We start from the raw sequence: 21,106 nt of genomic DNA, 5'->3' as shown, positions 1-21,106 counted from the left end.
AAGGTTACATACAATGGAATTTGTAGAGTTTCTGGAGTTGAAGGTTTCAGATTTTATATGATGAAGAGAATGGAACATTCTGAAGCAGAGGTCCTGTATTTGGTAAATGTATGGTCTACCCTCTTCCTGCCCCCAAAGCTCCAGAAGTTGCCCAGATACAGCAGAAGGGCTACACAAACCAGAATCTCAACTCCCCTGGTGGTCATCTTCCCTCTCCAAGCAACCTTAAGGCCAAAGCAACTGGACCCAGAAGCATTCGCCTCAACTGGGACCCACTGTCTGGTAACCCAATGGGGTACAAGGTACATCAAATCTACATGTTGAGCAGTTTCAACTTGAATTACTAACCATCTTTTCCAATAGGCACTGTATTTTTCAAATACTTAATTTCCTTGTTTGTTTTAGGTAAAGTATTGGATCTATGGCGACCCAGAGAAAGATGCCCAGGTCTTAGATGTGAAGACTCCTCAAGCTGAGTTGACCAACTTGTACCCCTATTGTGATTACGAGATGCGAGTGTGCGGCTACAATGCAGTGGGAGATGGATACGATACAGACATGGTTGCCTGTCAAACACTGGAGGATGGTAATTACTGAGAATTAAGTTAACTGCTGTCCCTGAAGGGCTCTGCAGGAGATACTAACAACATTTTTAATGATTATCTTGTAGAGTTATTTTTAATGTGATTAAATCGTCTGGATTGGGTTGCACGTGACTTTTGGTTTAACATTGTGATGTGTAACAGGGGAATGAGGACCAAAACGTAGGAATAGGGAGGCAAACAGAATGGAGTAAATGTCCAGAAATTTACTGTCCATGAAAAAACAATCCAACAAGAAAACAAAGGCCAAACATACAAAAATAAATCGAAAAGTCCAAAAATACAAAGGGTCAGAGGGAAAAAAGGCAAAGAAAAGATAGGACACAAAGACAAGGATAGCTCACAGGGAATACAGGCAGCAGGAACGGGAACAATCAGCAGAACGAGGTGCAGACAAACCAGAACGATCTGACAAGCAATCAGGGAAGCACAGACAATAAATACACAAGGTAATGAGGTAACGAGAGGCAGGTGACAAGAAGGCAGGGAAGCAGGTGGAAAACATCAGGTAATCACAAAAGCGGGAAGACACAGGAGGTAAAACACAAGACAAGACAAAAACCCAACTTCAAAATAAAATGGGAAACAGAACATATCCCGACACTCAGGGGAACACCAGACTGGGGAGGAACAAGACACAAACACAAGACCAGGGAGGGAACATGGAGAAAGGAAGGAAAACAGGATATATAAAAAAAAACAAAAAAACATAACAGGTTGAGATCTCCACTTAGAGTAACATGGAAATTTTAAGCGTCAAACACACTTTTCTGCATTCTGGTGAATTCTATTTATGGTGCAATTGTGGATAATTTGTAAATTATAAAAGTTTTTTTTTTAGGGTGGGTTGCACTTGCCAGTTTTGATTATTGGGGGAGTTCGACCCCCCCCCCCCATCAACCCGTAAATTACACCTATGCACCAACTATTCCCCAGTCATCATCATCATCATCATCATCACCATTATTTAACAATGAGCTAGTTACAAACTAGGGATTTACTAAACCTGGAACTGAAACTTAGGAAATGTCTTTGCTACAGAAGTAAGACTTTGGTAAATTATAAATCAGTTGCTAGGAAACATCTGCAATGCTGACTATGTAAATACAAAGTCAATATAGCATTACAAGCAGTAGCATAACTTCCAAAACAAGTTTTATAGAGGCAAAGATTATATTAAAGTAAACTGCCAATCCTTTGTATTATACTCTGTAACATACATGGAGAAATATGTGTTTCAGAATCAGTAGTATTTCTACAGTTAGAGGGAACAATTATTGTACATAAAGTATACATAATCATTATTATAGTAATAAAGTAAGTACAAAAAATATGAGCATAATGTTTTTTAATTTGATGTCATGCTAGTTTTTGAAATATAATTTGAAGTTTTCCCAGTTTAGCTCATTAAAACAGCAATTAATACTGTGTCTGCTAAAATCTGTCAACCATTTTCTATATCACCTCCTTACTCTAAACAGTTACAAGCCAAATGTTAGGAAGCTACCGTTGGTTTTACTCGGCTATGCAACACTTACAGTGACTCTGTGTTCATACAACAAACTCTTTCTCCACATTAGAACTAGTGTGTGTGGTGCAACCTAGGCTAAGGTTGTACTTACACACCGTTCGTGTGCTGTTTTTCTCCAGTGCCTGGTGAACCTGGACGTCTGGCCTTTAATGTCATCAGCCCAACTGTCACTCAGGTCAGCTGGGCAGAGCCTGCAGAGACCAATGGCAACATTACGGCTTATGAGGTCATCTACACACCCATCGATGATGGAAGGAGTAAGAGTCCAACCTATAAAAGTATATACTGTAGAGTAATTTGCATTATGTTATTTCATTATTCCCCAATACTCTTGTCACAGAGCCAGTGGGCCCCGCTAAGAAAGTAAAGATTGACAACCCCAAGAAGCGAATGCTGTTGATCGAGAACCTTCAGAATGCCCAGACCTACCAGTACAAGGTCCGTGCCATGAACAGCATAGGCTGGGGCCCCTTCAAAGATGCCACCATAAACCTGGCATCACAGCCTGTCAGACCTCTATCCAGTAAGTCAGGGGTAAACACACCTCCAGAACACTTTCAGTCAGTCTGTAGTTCCCTGAAAAGAGAGTAATTTTCCTTTCATTCTGTCTCTAGTTCCCATCATTCCAGATATCCCCATTGTGGATGCAGAGGCAGGAGAAGAGTATGACAGCTACCTGATGTACAGCAATGAGGTGCTGAAGTCCCCTACAGGCTCCAAGACGCCCAGCGTCTCTGGTGATGGTGGGTACCCAGAGGCAAAACCACAGGCTACTTATAACAGCTGACAGTGTAAACCCATTGTGCAAGTGCTCAATTCTGATGCATTTATCTGGCTCTGGAAAGGAATGGATTTGAATGCCAGACTTCCAGAGTGTGAGATATCGCTGTAATATGGATCCAATTATTTCAAGCAACAGTCTCACGGCTCCCAGACATCTTTCTTTGTTCTTGCAGCCAAGTGTTTCTCCCATTTGTTTATGCAACATGTGCTATGGTGTCATTACCCTGTCAAATGGAGCGAGAATGAACAACACTATGAAATGTGTCACAGGTCCTATCTGTGCTGTAGAATATCACCCAGTTTGTGAGACTAATCCTGAAAACCTCAGGATTACTGGTGCTTTCTCATTTTTTCTTTTTATCTTTTGTGACATTAATATTCTTCCTTAATTTACAATTGTGGCATTAAGGAAGTGCGGGATGATGTCATTCTCATTGCTCTGCCTTTTCTTTATCACTTCTATCTGGTCGATCATTTTCCTGTAGGCAACGCCCCAGCCTGGCAGCAAGAAGATGTGCTTTCAATACATCCCCTAGATATCGGCAGTAGAAGAGCTTTATGACCACAAACCACAAGGCCTCCCCCCCCAAATCTTCTGTCAGTCTCCTGCTATCTGCTGCCATTTTTGTGTTCTTAGTTTACTCAGGTTTTACTCAGTTTTGCTCCTCAACTCCAAGACCAATACATTTATGTAATCCCATTTATGTGTTTGATAGCTTTTTGTAAAGTACTGTATGGTAAAGCCAACCCTTGATACTTCTTCGCTACAAATTTATCCTTCGCCAACTTGCTTCTCCCCTATGACCCCAAATACAAGGCTGGAAATATGTCAAGTTGGTGGGGTCCAACCTGGATCTCCGTAAGGTGGAGTGGAAAAAGCGAGTGGACGTCATCCCCTATCGGCTCAGCACAGACACAGAGACGAGCTCAGATGAGGCCCCCCACCCCAGCTACGCCCAAACACCCCTGCCAGGTGAAGACCACTCCATCAGAGCCACAGATAGACAGACAGGCAGCTAGCATGCCAGCTGTAATGCAAGGCCAGACAGGTGCCCGGCAAGGCAACCAACGTTTCTCTCTGCCTTTATGATTTGAGCCTGTCAGAATTATCAACATTGGTCTAATCATTACATTTCGGGCTTCAGTCCTTGTCCCCTTGCCCCTAGTTGGCACCTTTCCCATCTAACCTCCCACCACCTGCCCAAAGAGGAGCACTGGCATCAACTGCCCCACCTTTAGTTGATGATCGGGGGCAGGCTTTTCTAGGTGCCTGTCTCTGTCTGTCCTCTCTCCCTCCCACTTGGGAGGAAGCCATCTGGAGACAGCTTGTCTGGTGTTTGCAAAGGCTTAGTTACTGTGTGGCTGTATGGAAATAATGGCGCGTTCCATGGTGCGTTTGATTTGGATAGACCTACAACCCATCAGAACAACGAAACATGTGATGTAGCGCTATGCATTGGACAAATGTAAACAGACCAAAAATAGTACTTCAACAGAAGGTTCCACATCTATTGCAGGCAGCTATCTTGGTTGTTTGAGCGTCAGACAATGCCGACTGGAAATCAGCCTGAACTGGAGGAGGATAAGACATAACTGCAAGAGCAAATAAAACATGATCTCACAGATTCGTCTGGATCTCAAGCTAACCTGCAGTGTTACAGACACATTTTTAGCAACATGGAGGCATGGCTCAAGCAATGACAATGTCTGTCTGTCAGTTGATACACCACTTTTGTGCAGACTGAAACATCTTAACTGGCGCATCAACAAAAAGTGGTCTCCAGGTGATAAAAGTAAATGGACCGTATTTATATAGCGCTTACGACTACTCAAAGCACTTTAACATAGTACAGGAACCATTCACCATTCCCACACATTCATAAACTGTGGCCGAGGCTGCCGTACAAGGTGCCACCTGCTCATCAGATAAACACAGCATTAGGAATAAATCGGGGTTCCGGACACCTCGACATATGCTGTTAACCAGGTCAAATTTATCCAGTGAAATATGTCAACATCTACTAGATTGATTGGCACAAAGACCCAGAACATTAATCCAAATTTTGCTTTGGTAAAGTGTCTCAACAAATATTGGATGATTTGCACATCAATGTGGTAAAGCTTTACTGGGATTAATAACATCAATCCCATTAGCCTGCACTTTATGTTCAGAGCTAATTAGGCAATTTTAGCTTACCAGCATGCTAATATGATGGACATGGGAATACCTGCTCAGTATCAGCATGTTATCGTTGCCATTGTGAACATGCTAGCATGTGGATGTTAGCATGTAGTTAGACCTGCTTATGTGGCTGTAAACTCTTAGTTATGAATTTAAATGACCCACTAGAGAAGTGAATGTAAAGTTTTAATTATCTGGAGAAATAACCCTTATCCTACTAAAACAACAGCAGCTACAAAAAATGGCTGCTAGTGGAATCCCAAACTATTTTACTTTGTTTGCCTGTAGATGGCACACACCTGTCAGTCTAAAATGTTGCTGTTTCTGTAATCTGTAATTGTCACAAGGAGGACTGGGGCTACAGGTCTGAAACTGCTTGTGCTTTCATCTATAGATTGGCCTGAGCCTGGTTTTGGGTCCTTGACATCAAAATGTGTTGTTCCAAATGGCAGAATGCTTCAGTGCTAGCTGCTTAATTTCTTGGACTCTGGTGGTTGACTATTCTGGCTTCTATTGTGCTGTTTCACAGATTACATGATCAATGGGAAGTGGGAACAGAACTTCCTTTTCCCAGGGGGATCAGCAACACGCAACTTGTCAGCATCATCCTCTCCTATGTCCACTCTGAGCTCAAACTACAGAGGGGCAGGCGGCTCCTTCACCACAGAAACATCCACCACATACATGTCCGGAGCAGGTAAGATGGACGGCAGTAATTATATCGGGACAAATTTAATAACATCAAGATATTATTTGTCTTCATCCTTGATCTTTCCCTCTTCTTGTAGCAGGCTCTCGTAGACATGACATGATAGGAGGAGGAGTACACACATCAGAAGTTATCATGAGGAAGCGTTCAGAGAACAGGGGTTACACAGATGAAAACATCCGGGACTCAATCGTCATTGGAGATGTGTCAAGCAAGTTCCCAGATTTAGGTAAGCTTTGGACCTCAGCAGGAGTTTAGTTCTTTATTCCAAAGTAAATGTAAAAGGAATAAGCGTTGTCTTTCTGGTCCAAGAAAGAGTCTTTGGAGTGCAATATTTGAGATGCCTCAGCAGGTAAACTATGCAGACTGCATGAGGTTGATTGCTTGGACATCTGTTAGCAGATTTGGGGCTGTTGGCTGCAAAGCAGGCTTATCCACACTGACTCTGCAGGAGCTATGCTGACTATCGCTGTTTCCCTCTCTCTCTCTCTCTCTCTCTCTCGCCCTCCCCTTGTCTCAACTTTGTTCTCTTTATTGTACCTCTTTCTTTACTTCAACCTGTACCTGCCCACCTCTCCCTCCTACTTGCTACTCCCATCCTTTTCTGTGCCTCTTATCATCACCCATTCGTCTCCCCCCCTTCCCCCCCAATGCTCAATGCGCCATCAGGTGGGTTCGGCTACGCTGGGATACAGAGCAGCTCTCAGAGCCAGTTCAGCTACAACCTGTCTCAGGGTTCCAGGGCCAGGACTGAGTCTTCAGACGTCAATGACGCCCTATATAATCTGGACAGGGTGCTCCTGGGTAAGTCTGCGGCTCACACGCATGAAGACACTGGATGTGTTTGCTGGGTGTGACGCATATTGCCCCCCTCCTCAGTCATCTTTATTCCTGCCTTAGTGTTTGTCTCATACTTTGTCTTCCTCTCTGATGTCCTCTTTAAAGATCTCCCTCTTTGTTTTTATTCATTACTGTACGCTATGAAAATGAACTTTCAAAGAACTTTTAATCAAAGTTATCCTATATCATACCTAGAAAACCTAGTGTTGTTGTATTGTTGAATGCAGTGACATCACAGATTTTAGATTAGGCTAATGAAGAGCAATGCATTAAGGTGCTATGTTGTCCACAAATTGAACCCAGAATAAACTCTAAAGTCAAGCGTTACAAAGCATCTCTCAGGTTATTGCATGAAAAAAAATCAAAAAATCAAAAAAAATGTACAAAACAATATGCTCTGGAAAATGGTCAGAAGTATTGCAAATTTATATGTAATTTGTGTAACTAGGTACAATCTATAATTCTCTGTCTTTTCACACCTTATACTCTTGAGTCTAAATGGAGATAGACCCAGTTTATAGTGATGCTATCCAACAGTATTCTTACTCTTGTCTGTCTGTGTCACCCATCAGATGCTCGACTGTCTCCGGGCGTACCAGACACCCCCAGCAGACTGGTGTTTTCTGCTCTTGGTCCCACTGCCCTCAAAGTGAGCTGGCAGGAGCCCCACTGTGAGAAAGACATCCTGGGCTACTGTGTTCTCTACCAGCTGCTCAGTGGAGGTACATGAACTCTGCAAGGACCATTTGTTTTCATCTTTCCCATAATAGAGAGCGTACCTTTTGCTATATTAGGATACAATGTATTTACTTCTTGGCATAATAGGCATGTGCCTGAAATCAATCTAAGACACAAATCTTTTTTTACTTTTAACTTAGTTTTTTAAAATAACATTTGTGAGTATTTAATGATGATGCTAAACATGCTGTGCCCTGTCCTGTAGGGGAGATGAAGCGTATCAATGTGACCAACCCAGCAGAGAACTCTGTAATCATCCAGGACCTGCTGCCCAACCACTCCTATCTATTTAAGGTGAAGGGTCAGAGCCAGGAGGGCTGGGGTCCAGAGAGAGAGGGAGTCATCACCATCGAGTCGGCAGTGGACCCCAAGAGTCCCCTCAGCCCCATGCCAGGTACTGGTTCTGTGGATTTCTTGGACTAGTCTGTGGACACAATGACTGTTTTTATGCAGTTACCAGAAGCACAGTGTTGTCTTTTTAATGTTGTCTGTCTCATCTTTCACTGCAGGCTCACCATTTACTCTGAGCACTCCCAGTGCCCCGGGCCCCCTGGTCTTCACTGCTCTGAGCCCCGACTCCCTACAGCTCAGCTGGGAGAAACCCCGTAAACCCAACGGAGACATCCTGGGCTATGTAGTCACCTGCGAACAACTGCATGGTGGAGGTGAGGCTTTCCGGAAAGATTGGAGAGAAAACAAATTCGTACAAATATTTCAAATACAAATATAAAAAATATTTAAAAGAAATCATTTATATAGTTGGTTTGTGCATCTCCCAAGTTGCCATAAGTCTTTGTTGTGAAAGTATGTTATTTTCTAACCTCTGTTTGTTTGTTTCCTCCAGGAGACCTGCGGACCTTCCAGGTGAACGGGGACAGTGCTGAGACCAGTTTGACCGTTCCAAACCTGACTGAGAATATTCCCTACAAGTTTAAAGTTCAGGCTCGAACTACACAGGGCTTCGGCCCTGAGAGGGAGGGCATCATCACCATTGAGTCTCAGGATGGAAGTAAGATGAATCCTACTGACAAAGCTTGAGATATAAATTAAACTAAAAACCAACAATAGTGGTTAGAGACTGAAATGTTTAATACACCCCATAATATGACAGTGGGGATGAACAGGGCCTAATGATGGCACTAGAGGAAAGATCATAGGGTCCTGAAACAAGACTGTTTATCCAGTTGGAGCATGAATGCAGGTAAATTAATAATAATCAAAAACAAAACAACAACTCAAGATTCGTCCAATTAGAGGCGTGAATTTCTAGCCTGGTCCTACCAGACTCTCGTACATTTCTGTAAATTTCATACAGAGAGTCTGGCCACTCTCCTTTGACAAGCGTTAACTTCCTTGAAAGCGGCTACTGCCCACTCTGGATCTGCCTTAACCAATCGCTAACGTTTGGTAGTGACGTACTGTATGTTATGCGCATGTGCAACAAGAGGGGAGACCGACGAGGCTTATATTTAGCATTAGCATCGCTGGCGTTAGCCTTAGCCAACTCCTTCACTACTAACGGAACGAGCTGGAAAATCTAACTTCCCATCTTAACCCCGTCCACAACATCATGGCCACCATCAAAACCCAGCAAAGATTGTTCTTGCTCGAGCTTTAACTTCTGCCACAACGGACCGAATGGCTTCACTCGCATCTTTCTCCACCGCCATTACGGAACTACAACTCTAGCGTACGGCCTCAACGTCATCGTTCTCAGCCACTCCCTCTGTTTGCTGATTGGACCGCCAAAGCTTTGGCTGGAGAAAGCTCAACACTATACCGCGACCCCAGTTGTAGAGAAGGGAGGGAAGAAGGGAAATGAAAATTGAGCACAAGTACGGGCGGAGCCAGGCTGGTGAATTTCAACAGCAAATGATGTAGACATTTTTTGTGATAACTTATTGACCTCCTCAGACGAAGAGAACGTTTGACATCAGAGGGACTGACTTTTTTTCAAATTAAAAAAAGTGACTTTAATCTCAGAATTCTGTGATTAAAGTCATAATCCTGATTTTAAACTCAGAACATTTTTTTCACATGTGGCCCTAATCCTCTTCCGTACTTCCGTACTGTATATGTATGCTAGTCAGGATGGAAAAAGGAAGTCTGAATGTTATATTTCTCGAGGACTGAAAGGCGCTTTTTGAAGGAGACATTTTCCACTGGCGGCTCCTTGACAGCTGTATGTTAACACAAAGGGATCTGTGATAATGTATTCAGCATAGGGCCAGCTACACCTATTAGGATAGTGCTAGGAATATTGAAAATTTGTAATGAATGACTTCTCTGCAAATTTCTCACATTGCAAAGTCATCACATGGGCCGGACTGGAGCCTTTGGTGTGTTAGAAAGATTTGTTTGACACCCCTGTTCTAGACCATCCTATGACCGAAAATGCAGTCAACATTTAAATACTCAAGATTTCAGTATTATCCAATTATTCTTTTAAGCCTTCCTATCACTTTCTCATAACTTATCACATTCTAGTACATACCAGTATTTTCCTTCCTTCCTTGCTCCCTGTAGGCGCTTTGTCTCAGTACAACAGCCAATCAACGAGGAGGGAAGTTTTCCACATGCCAACAGAGGTCAGCACGCGGACCAACGTCTCCCACACCATGCTCAACGACCCCTACTTCTCAGGTACGAATAATTAAAAAAAGCTTCAGTTTCAGTTCTGTTCTCCTCAACAACATGAATTAAAATGACATTCCCACATTAATACCACCTGCTCGTTTCTAGCAGATGGGATGATGATGACTACACAGCACTCAGAGACCAGCGGCATGGTGACCCGTCACGTCACCAAGGAAGTGGTTCAGAGGAGCGTCATGGGAGGAACCACCGTCACAAAGAAGATGTTTTACGAATCTTAAAAATTATACTGAGCTACGCCTAAATTAACAGCCAAAGGTCCAACATGATGAGGAATCATATCTAAGATTCTCTTTTAAAAAGAGTCTGCTTCAGAGCACTCACACACGTATGTTTGAACATGTGTGTGTGGGTGTGAGAATCTGCAGAAAAGATAAAAAGGAGGCCGTTCTCTCATACCTGTTACAAACTGGGGCCACTTTCCTCTATAGATGAGGGTCATTTTTATCATTTACATTCACTTTTCACTCTTGCTTCTGATCTGTTTTATTTCAGTTACTTGCCACTAGGCACATTATTTAGCGTTAGACTCCTGACTCCCTCTGTGGGTTGAGATCTGGTAACACACTGAGGCTTTGAACCAGTATTCTGACAGGAATCCAAAGGGACAGTGTCCCCTTTGTCTCTTGTCCTCGACCTGTCTGTTAGAGATGTTTTGTCTGTATGCGAGGTGATTTTAATGTTTCAGGTTAAACCCTCCGAATTTCAACATCCTTTTGAGATGCATCTGTTTTCAGGAGAGATTTGCCTGAAATGGCTGTGGATGCTTCACAAAGTTAATCATTTTCACACAAGTGGCCTTATCTCCAGAAATCAAGAGTTTAAAATGGTGTATTTGGGACTGTTCATATATATTTGTATTATATCAAGTTGTTTTCCAAGCATATTTAATACTTCTAAAAAACACTTTTTACATTCTGACATTAAGTCTAATGTCAAATAGTAGCACTTGAATAACTTGGACACATCATCGGTGATGCTCCCGGGGTCAGAGGGTTACATAAGATATATCCGCAAACAGCTTGTGTTGCTCATTTATATGCACGTTTTCTACTGACAAGCATGATTTTACAATGCAGACAAATTATCAAAGATCTATTAGATGTGACATGTTCTTGAATTCTTTAAGATGTTTTATATTAAAAAATATATAGTATCCACTGCTTCAAGTTAATGCTTTCCATATGCTTGCCCTGCAAGACCATTTTATGTTGCATTTTAAGTTAATTAATATTCAAACAATGGCATATTGGTATTTTAGAGAAATTGTAAAGACAGAAACCTTGTTATTTGCTTTCATTCTTGTCCAATCGTCCAATTTGAGTCTTTCTTGTGTTGAAAATTCTTTTGTAAAACATTTTGAGAAGATATTTTTTTCAGAAAACCTGATGTGGATAAGTGGATGAACCTTTCACCAAAAATACTCGGTTAAGTATTCATGTTCTTTTGACCAACATGTATCACTTAGCTTTAAGCAATATGAACTTTCCTTTTGTATTCTTTCTTTTCTCTTTTTGGTACGTCAATTCTTTTGCACAATAAAGATTTGAAATAAATTTGTAGTACATTTGAATGTTTGTCTAGATCTGTATCTTTAACCACTGAAGACGAGTTGGAGCATTTGCAGTTTATTTGATGTTTGGGGAAATAAAGCCATCTTAATATTGCATGCATAAACACAAACACAGCTGCCAGAACAAGCCTGACAAATGTTTGCAGGAGACCAAAAAAAGCAAACACTGAGAATTAACTCTTCACATGCATCAACCCGGTCTGTATTTATCTGTCTGTGCGTGTTAGCAAGCCTTCAGCAGCTGCAATGTTTGCCTGCACTGAGGCTCGAAGTAGCTGGTCGCACCTCTTTCCCAGTGCCCTAATGCTTTTATAACATCTGTCAAGTTAGTTTGCAAGTTTTAATTATAAGTAATAAAAAAGCAATCAAAAAATACACTTCCATATCTCCATTGTGAGATTAAAACCAGCATTGGCATTCTCTTTTCTTTTCCCAAACCAAACATGGGTCTTTGAGGGTGGAGGACTAAACCCTCTCAAAGCTTATTGGACATTGTGAAAATTCAGCTTAAAACAAGGGTTGTTTTAAGGTTTTGACCGGACAGCCTTAAAGTACTTATCCTTAAACTACAAATAGTCAAATGCCGAGTAACAGAAAGTGTACTGCAGAATGATGGCGGTTCTTGTCCCTGTGTCCCTTGTCCCCCACAGAAAGAGTCACTCTTTTAGTCCAGAATTAGCACACAATTCAAATTCACTAAATCACAGACTCTGTGCTGCTGAGGGTCAGGACTGAGGAGTGACTGATGTGTGTTAAGCAGTTCAATTCCAGAGGCAGGGCCCGGGGCAGAGGCACGGCTGTCTGACACCTGCAGGCCTTATCGCCAGGTCTTTGATGGACTCCACAGTCCCAAACACGGGGAACAGTTCCTCTGTGAACTTCTCGTTGTAGGTGTACAGGTGGGAGCGCTTCTCCACATCGTAGAACGACAGCTGGCCCTGCTCATAGTCCAGGTACACTCCTACTTTCCTGGGTACCAGGCTCTGTGTCAGCGGGGTGGCGGGCACCGTCAGGGCTTTCAGATCTGTGCCCCTTTCCAGACGGAGGGTCAGGTAGCCTCTAGCTGTGGTGAGCGAGCGGAAGCCCTGCCTCGCCCCAGATGCCTTGGCCACACCTAGCCGCCAGTCCTGCTCCCCAACCTCCACCTCCCAGTAGTGGCGTCCGGAGGTGTAGCCCTCCTGGGCCACGGCGCACCACCAGCCGTCGAAGCGCCGCTGGCACCGCGGGACTTCCCGACGCTTCAGGCCGCACCGCATGCGCTTATGATCGCTGGAGATGAGCAGGTCTGGGTGGGCTGAGTCTGAGTCCAGAGTGACTTCCTCTGCAGGGTTACAGACCAGGAAGGAGCGATAACAAATCTGATACCAGATTATAATGAGGAACAGAGATGATGTGATTGCCAATGATTTTCATACCTGCAGCATCGCAAATCCAATTCCACACTGCAAAGAAAAGAAGATAACACATTTAAAGCTGCTATATTCAATATGTTATTATCAATGGATCAAATGACGATGTAGCGATGGAGCCACAGAGAATTATCAACTGACTGTTTGATAAACCCACTACTGCTTAGCACCAAACAGCACACACACACACAACACTGGCTGCTAGCTGGTGAACAAAGAGGAGCATTTAGCAGCTAAAGAGCCAGACATTTCCCTCAGGAGTTGCTGGAGACCAAAACAGAGCAAATAGGAGAGGGAATATTGGACCTACATATGTCTCCTACCCTACCGACCCAGATGTCAGTACATTTTCAGAATCCCATATAATTAAACTGTAAATGGCTACGACAACTGAAGGCAGATGTTCAACCAACCAACCAGCTGTGGTCCTTGAAGATATAATATGTAATATTTCTGCATTAAAATGTCCAAAAACTAATACTCTACTCACCGCTGTGGGGGATGTAGCGGACAGCGTCTGAAAGAAGATTACTGCGATTACAAGGAGACAATCAGAGTTTCGTTCATCACCCAAGTCCTTTGTCATGCTCCTTTTCTAAACTTGCTTTCACACACCATCCTCTGATCACATATCGATCCAGATTAGTTCTGATTAAAGCGACTCATCGAGGTTCACTCCCGCTAAAGAACACTTCCCTTAGTTGACAATAGTTATTTCAAATGTGCTCACCAATATTCTGGCTCCTCTGCTTTCTCACCAGCCACTGTTTAGTCACGTCCTCCTAAACACACACACACACACACACACACACACACACACACACACGTACATAACGGTTCACACTGTTACAGTAACACTATTGACAGCTACTTACATCAGGGTTTCTGCAGGTTTCACCAAGTCAAATTTAAGACCTTTTTAAGACCATTATGAAATTCAAGACCTTTATCACAGCATAATAAAAATATAGGCATAGACATTGGTAGATGTCAGATTGCGGAAACATCGTTTGAAACAATTCCCCTATTCTCGCTTTTGCATAATAGGACTGGTGTCTTGGCTGCAATATAAGTTGCATATTGTTCTAATTTGTAGTCGTAATACAACAAATTATAATTGGACTGGCGACAGAAAGAACTACAACACCACAGAATTAAAAAGGAGCATTGTAAAGCGCTGTGGGGAAATTTCAATGAGCATTAGGGAAATGAAGACCTGTTTAAAATGATTTAGGACCTACAACACAGTACTTTCATTTAATGAAACCATTGTAAGGCCAAAAAAGTTGATTAGAATTTTTTAACTTTTTGACTCTGTGCAGGGAAGTTAGGATGCAGTCTTAACTTTTTAAATAAATTGAATTAGCAATTTGATTATTGTAGGCCTTTATTCAGGCCCTGAATTCAAAAATAAACAAGATGAATATCCAACACGATCTAAGCAGGGTTATATTGTGACCGCCATCCAGACCTTGACCAGGCTGTCCGCGTTCATCACAGCCAGCATGACGAGCTCCATGGCTGGGAGCAGGTTGGGGAGACGGCCCCTCTTCCACTGGAACTCCAGGTCATCTAGCATCATGAGCACGGGCTCACCTGGCCAGACGGTGGGCTGGAAAACATGAGTCAGAACCCGAGAAAACATGATCAGTGTTACTCTAAATTGTGATCACAGCTCCAGCCCACTCTGAGTTTGAGTGAACGCATATGATACAATGTTACAAAGCACCCTGAGTATGATGGGATGATTGTCACAGGGTTTAGTTTAATCATCTTTCTCAGATGCAAGGAGGCAAGTGGGTCAGACTTTAATCACCGACCAGCCACGTGTTTAGTCAGTCAGGAAGATTCTACTTTTGTACTCATAGCCATGTAGTTTTATTTCTCATGCATCTGCATTCACACATGCTCACTTCCTTGCTGTCCTGCCTGTTGCTGTCAATTATCTCTAATATCTCAGTGTTACACCTACATCATCCTGCTTACTGTTTGAATATGATTCTCTCTTTGCCTTTAATCAAGAATATAATAGAACTAAAGGGAGACTTGGCATACAGCCCGATCCGGTTGGGGAGAGTTCTGGCCCGGCCAGGCTGGAGCTCTCTTTACCTCGTCTCTCTTGGTTTTGTTGTAATAGTTTTAGACAGCTGGGACTTATTTTGATACACTAGTTAGGGCATAGAATCGAATATTGTTAGGGAGTAGTAGTTAGTCACATAGTTTTCAGATTTATTATCTATAATCAAGAATATATAGAACTAAAGGGAGACTTGGCATACAGCCCGATCCGGTTGGGAGAGTTCTAGCCCGACCGGGCTGGAGCTCTCTTACCTCTGTCTCTCTTGGTTTTGCTGTAATAATTTTAGACAGCTGGGGACTTATTTTGATACACTGAGCTCCTCTCTCCTCTATCTTTCCATCTTCTCATTTATGTGCATCCATGTCCCAGAAATGCTTGTTACTAACCTAGCTCTGGGGAGTCATTCCCCGGAGTCCTTTGTGTTCTTTTTTCCCAGCATGTTCCCTTGGATCAGAGAGGCTCCGAAATCAGGTAGCAGCTGTCGCCATGGTCCCGCTACACGTTCTGTGATGCCATGTTCAACTGCTACACTGCGGTGCCGCTGCCTACGTCTGCTAGCTACGTCCCGCTACGTCCTGCTGTGCCTTGTAATGCCGCACAGCGTCCTGCTATGCCATGAACTACTACAAAGAACTGCTACAAACTACTAATTTTTTCTATTTTTGTTATTGCCACTCTTCATTCTAACCCAACCGGCCCGTCAGACACCGCCTACCAAGAGCCTGGGTCTGACCGAGGTTTCTGCCTAAAAGGAAGTTTTTCCTCGCCACTGTCGCACTGGTTTCTTGCTCTGGAGGAAACTACTAGAACTGTTGGGTCCTTGTAAATTCTGGAGTGTGGTCTATCTGTAAAGTGTCTTGAGATAACTCTTGTTATGAATTGATACTATAAATAAAATTGAATTGAATTGAAATTGAATTTAGTACATTTATGCTGCTGTCATGCATGCAGTACGTTAACGGCTGCGTTGCTATTTCAATCTGTTCTCTCTGTTGTAGTCAGCTGTCATTTCAGTGCAAATCGCAACAATAGAGTTCTGCCAAGACTTACATATGTTACATACTCTCTCACATATCATCTGCTATAATAAACAGTCATCTATACTTAATTTACTAGTCTCTCCTGATATATGAAATAGGTGCTGGAAGAAACACGTTATCTATAACATCCACCAAACTACAGTCACCTGAGGTCTGCTTTTTATCTCCCAGGTCCAGTCCATGATGACTCTTTTGTGGGGTCCCATGTCGCACTCCCCCCCTGCTTCCAGCATGCAGAGGAGGTGTCCCTTCCAGTCTTTCTTCTCTGGTTTCTCCCGCTGGTATTCAGACAGGATGTACCTCGGCTGAACAGGAAACAAACATTAAAGTAGAGCTGCAACGATTAGTAGATTGACACAAACTATTATTTTTCTAATCGATTAAGCTGTTTTTCAGCCTCTCAAATATAATATATAATATTAAAAATATGTAATGTTTAAGATTTCCTGCTTTTCTCTGTTTTATATCATGTTAAACTGAATATCTTTGGGTTTTGGACAGGAGCCAGTGTCTAATGTCTAAGTCTTAATGTATTGTAGTGGGTATACTGTACTGTATATTGGCCATAATCTGTCTTTGGGGAAGGGAGGGGGGGAAGTTTTGTGCATCATCAACTACATATCCTGTACTTGGATACATTTTTATGAACCAATTTATGGTGGAAATACCTTTATTTTGTGTAGAAGAAAACCACAGATGACAATTCAACATTGGGCATTTTAAAGTGGGTATATGGAAATCATGCAGCGTATCACGTAGACTACACCGCTGACGGAGGCCCACATTTCACCAAAACATCCAGAAAGCATGTATTTGATCTAGTTATTGATGACAAAAACAGCCCCATCTGTAGACCGTACGTACCTGTACTCTGGTCTCCAACACAGCAGCCCATTCCACAATAAAATCCCGACACACACTGGCCGGCCAAGTGTCCTCACTGGTCCAGATGTGGCCGAGGATGTTTGACCTCTAACGTAAAGACATACAGGACACAATATATATGAGATATTCTGTGGATGTTTGTCTGTGACAGAAAGAAAAACTTACCTGGCATATTTTGTTGAGCTCTCGGGCCAATTCCATGATAAATAACTGACTCTCCAACAGCGGCTCCTTCTTCTCGAGTTTCACTCGCTTACGAGACTCCTGGAGCAAAAGAAACATTTTGGGGGCGAGGTGTACAAATTAAGCACGCCATGGCAAGACATTGCTTGCTCTCAGAGGAGAACAGAGTTGTATAACCGTACCTTGAGTTGGATCTTGAGCTTTTTGGCCGGCTCGATAAGAAACTGCAGACAGTCCTTCATCATGCTGGCGGCTGGAGAGCGAGGCAGATGCCCTGTGGTAATAATAAAAAGCTTCAGTACTGGCACACACTCTGTCAGGAGCTGGAGCTGAAGTGCAGCTGACTGGGCTCGCATCGCCCACACAAATCGATGAGAGGGCAGAAATCTGTAATTTATGAGAGGTGGCAAAAGGTATGTATGCGTGTAGAGAGAGAGAGAGAGAGAAAGCACTGCAGAACTTATATCACAGTTCTGCACCGGACGTCCACAGGGAGCTCATTATTAGGCACTCTGAGCTATCATTAAGTGAGAAGGAGGAGGGAAAAGAGGACCCACACAGTGGTAGAAGAGTGACAAGAGACAGCCCACCCACTCAATACACCCCACCATCCCAAAGTGAGAGGCAGAGAGCGGCACAATGAAGACATTATTGCACAGTAACAGGATTTCCTGACGCGTGTGGGTCGATGCGTCTTGATAACGGCCTTGAAATTGGAAATGTAGTCCCAAGGAGATCTGGGACAGCAGCACAGAGCACTTTGAAAACACTGCGGAGGGTGCGAAGGGGGGGGGGGGGGGGGGCGTTGGACCAGTTTGCTGTTGATTCAGCAGTCCGCCTCTGTATGCCAGTTTGATCCGCTGAGGGGATTTGCTGTTCCTTCTGTGATGTAGGGGTGACAGCTGAGCCAAAGGATGCTTCTACTGACTTCCCAATGATTTGATGAAGAGAATATATGGTTTTGAGAGTACTTTGACAAAGAAAATACATCCAACTAAGGGACAAACTGGGATAACTGAAAGTTGACCTTTCGGTGACAAATAGTATTACTGAGGGTTAATAAAAGATTAATGCTTTTCTGACTTTGGTGGATATTTTCCCCTAGAGATGATTTGTTTTTTTTATTTCCATATTAAAAATTTAAAAGGGGTACTACGTTAGTTTGCGAGTTATTAAAAAAAGGCCAAAAAAACCCCTACATGGCTTAACAAAATGGAATTCTGCGTCAGAAAACCCAAAGGAAAATATAATCTAGATAATTTGTATCCATAATTTTACACACCTCAAAGAAAAATAATCACAATGACTTGAAATGGCACAGTGTGGTGAACCTTTATGACTGAAGAAGCCAGAAAAAGTCATGTGTAAAAAATTAAAAAAAATATTTGGTAGAAAACTTTCCCCCTGAGGCCAGGCACTCGGGGGAAGGAAAAAATGCCGGACTTATTTAAAAAATTAAGTAGGCTAGATTTCTCAAATTTTAAACTTTTTGAGTAATATAGGGGGGGGAATGTGCCGAAATGTACCGTAACACGACTTGGTTTATTTTTGGCATTGGGAGAGCGTGTAGGTGTCCGAGGAGCTGGAAGATTAGAGAAAATCCAGGATTACCTCGGTGCTTGGCTACAAAGCCCAGGGATGATTTATATTTGGACTGAAAGACCCCCTCTGAAATTTGCAACATCCAACACCAACCTACAATGTAACCCGGGCCCACAACTCACTAACAAGGGAAAAATGAACTTTTTCCAAAATGAACAAAAACCACTAACAGGCAGCCCAACATATTTTTTTTTTTAAACCCAACGTCGGGGGCCCGCGGGGGCATTTTAAACCCTTTTTTTCTCTACGGAAATTTACGTTTATGTTAAAAAAAAGGTTAACGTCTCACCTTGTTAAGGGGAATTTTTCCTTTTCGGGTAGATAATTTTGGGCGCAGCCCCTGGGTGATGTTTTCGCTAACTGGGACGGGTTTTAGCTAGTGTTTCCCGAACCCAAAAGAATGCACTGTTCCCCCAACTCGAACTGCTGCAGGAAAAGGAGCCACAGCGCGCTTTTTATCCCCTTTATCTGCCACCGTTTCCCTTGGCTGTACTTTAAAAAACCCCTTTGAGGGGTTGCCATGCCTACTTAAACTGATGCTATCTTTTCCAGGAAAGCTAAAAACTGTTTTTGAAATATTCTTGGGTTTAAAAACGCCGCTACCATTTTTTACAACATATCTTTCTAACGTTGTCCCCCTTTTTAAAATGGGTTCTGCTTTCAAAAAAATTGGCTAACGTTAGCAAACAAAAAAAAAATAATTGGGCTAAAAAAAAACTGAATAAATTTTAAAAAATTTCCATAGCAAAGGGGAAAATGTTTTATATATTTACTTTTAGCTGTGAAGATGAAAATTTCCCTTTTGTGTTTTCCCAAAGGGCCCAAACTTTTACCCGGGCGCCAACCCCTCACCATTGGCCGTGAGACACCCGCTTTTGCCCGGGGTTTAAAACACGCTCACACCCCCCACCCCCCCGTTTTCCCACGCTGAAGTGCACCCGGTCGGAAAAATTTTCTGAAGTTTATTTATCTATAGTTTTTATTTTTTAAACCCCTAGTTGTGTTTTCAGAGACTGTGGGGGGGTTAAAAGGGGCGCCCCCCCTTGTCTGAAAAGTTTCAAATTTGGCCCCAAACTAAAAATTTTTTTTTTTACAATCCATCCCTTTTCCCCCGGGCTTTGGGGATGGCTCTGAGTATCACAGACCCGCCCGGGCGCTTCGTGTCCATCTCTGTGTAACAATAGAGTGACAGGGGCGGCTGGTACGTGCAACTTTTTTTTCTGTTAGGAACCTTCTCTGCTGGGGAAAACAGTGCCCCCTTTGGGCCCTTGTAGTCCTTCCAAAAGGGGGCGGCGTACAGCCTCCTCTAAACTTTGTCAGAGACCAGAGACCCGAATGGGCGTCTGTGTCTGTCAGACGGTCTGAGTGAGATCCACCATATCAGCGGAGCAATGACATGCACAGCAGACTATGTTACAACTCTCCAAATCTCGGCCAACAGAGATGGGAGGAGTTATATTTTGAATGTGCACAAAGTTGTAAACATGGGCAAAAATCTGGTGAAACACATCTGAGCTATACTATATATACTATACTATATATACTATACTATATATACTACATATATACACTATACTATATATACTATACTGCAACATTGGGCCACTATTGTGCTTCTCTAACCTCGGTGCATCTCTAAATGTAACTGTAAATAATTAATTTGATGTTTTATGAAATGAACAAATAGTCTTTTTTTCCCCAAAAAGTAAATCCAGTAAGTGGGGCCCAGAGGATGAGGGCCAAACATTACTGAACCTTGGCACAAAGGTTAAAGGATTAGAACTTATGTAGATCAGTGGTTCTTATTCTTTAGAATTTCAGTGGTCTTAGTTGATCCCTCAACATTAATTTAACTTTGGGTCCCTTGTCCCAAAACCAGGGACCCCTGGACCTGTTCCCCACAGACCCAAATCTTCTCAGCTGTTGATGAGATTTGCTACTGTCTCTTCATGTGGTTCATTATGTTTGGCACGTTGTCTGGGTCAGTTCTTATATCATAAGAAGTTAATAATGTATATAATGTAAATGCTGAATGCCCTAAAACCTGTTGATACTACAACAATGCAAAGGTTCTTAACCCTACAGTTTTGCACATATCATGTAAGACTTGATTTCTCAATTTTTTTGCAAAAAAACTCTCCAGAAAGTGCCCTTTAATGGTTTATTTTTCAATTTTTTTTCCTGGGGGGGCATACCCCAGACCCCCCTAGGGAGAACCCCACCCCCCCCACATATCACAAATCACAATTTAAACCCTGAAGGATAAAGACCCCAAAAAATTGCTTTGTACGTGG

At 42.7% G+C, this 21,106-nt stretch overlaps 2 protein-coding genes across 6 annotated transcripts in view; one reads left to right on the top strand and one right to left on the bottom strand.

The window, feature by feature from the left end:
* The window catches only part of itgb4 (integrin, beta 4), a 32,998-nt gene extending 21,404 nt beyond the window's left edge, over nt 1-11,594 (top strand). For 2 of the 5 annotated variants that reach the window (XM_032502103.1, XM_032502102.1), the window contains exons 29-42: nt 139-302; nt 406-586; nt 2,253-2,390; nt 2,474-2,656; nt 2,748-2,876; nt 5,628-5,795; nt 5,887-6,036; nt 6,477-6,611; nt 7,220-7,369; nt 7,591-7,779; nt 7,895-8,050; nt 8,230-8,394; nt 9,912-10,028; nt 10,128-11,594. In XM_032502103.1, the coding sequence (XP_032357994.1) occupies nt 139-302; nt 406-586; nt 2,253-2,390; nt 2,474-2,656; nt 2,748-2,876; nt 5,628-5,795; nt 5,887-6,036; nt 6,477-6,611; nt 7,220-7,369; nt 7,591-7,779; nt 7,895-8,050; nt 8,230-8,394; nt 9,912-10,028; nt 10,128-10,261 (2,159 nt within the window). In that variant the 3' untranslated portion in view covers nt 10,262-11,594. The remainder of the gene's footprint in view (nt 1-138; nt 303-405; nt 587-2,252; nt 2,391-2,473; nt 2,657-2,747; nt 2,877-5,627; nt 5,796-5,886; nt 6,037-6,476; nt 6,612-7,219; nt 7,370-7,590; nt 7,780-7,894; nt 8,051-8,229; nt 8,395-9,911; nt 10,029-10,127) is intronic. The other 3 variants (XM_032502104.1, XM_032502106.1, XM_032502107.1) reach the window with 3 other exon arrangements.
* On the bottom strand, nt 173-19,314 carry zgc:194990 (butyrophilin subfamily 1 member A1). Its single transcript, XM_032502120.1, has 11 exons — nt 19,102-19,314; nt 17,393-17,484; nt 17,193-17,291; nt 17,007-17,114; nt 16,289-16,447; nt 14,494-14,634; nt 13,753-13,804; nt 13,513-13,539; nt 13,029-13,055; nt 12,311-12,934; nt 173-185 (listed from the first exon to the last, which is right to left on the bottom strand). Exons 2-10 carry the CDS (start codon nt 17,453-17,455, stop codon nt 12,375-12,377), a joined length of 1,236 nt encoding a protein of 411 aa, XP_032358011.1. The 5' UTR covers nt 17,456-17,484; nt 19,102-19,314; the 3' UTR covers nt 173-185; nt 12,311-12,374.
* Between the last annotated feature and the right edge of the window lie 1,792 nt (nt 19,315-21,106).

The sequence above is a fragment of the Etheostoma spectabile genome, chromosome 21 (genome assembly GCF_008692095.1).
Source record: "Etheostoma spectabile isolate EspeVRDwgs_2016 chromosome 21, UIUC_Espe_1.0, whole genome shotgun sequence".
In the NCBI taxonomy this organism is placed as follows: Eukaryota; Metazoa; Chordata; class Actinopteri; order Perciformes; family Percidae; genus Etheostoma; species Etheostoma spectabile.
Note: the sequence above shows the minus strand (reverse complement) of the source record. Positions and strands in the feature narration are given on the sequence as shown.

Bases quoted from the DNA above. Each gene is read 5' to 3' on its own strand.
- zgc:194990 (XM_032502120.1), bottom strand. From the start codon at position 17,455: ATGATGAAGGACTGTCTGCAGTTTCTTATCGAGCCGGCCAAAAAGCTC. The intron at 14,635-16,288 runs GTGACTGTAGTT...CATGTTTTCCAG, and splicing joins AGATAAAAAGCAGACCTCAG to CCCACCGTCTGGCCAGGTGA. The intron at 13,540-13,752 runs GTGAGCACATTT...ATCTTCTTTCAG, and splicing joins GCAGAGGAGCCAGAATATTG to ACGCTGTCCGCTACATCCCC.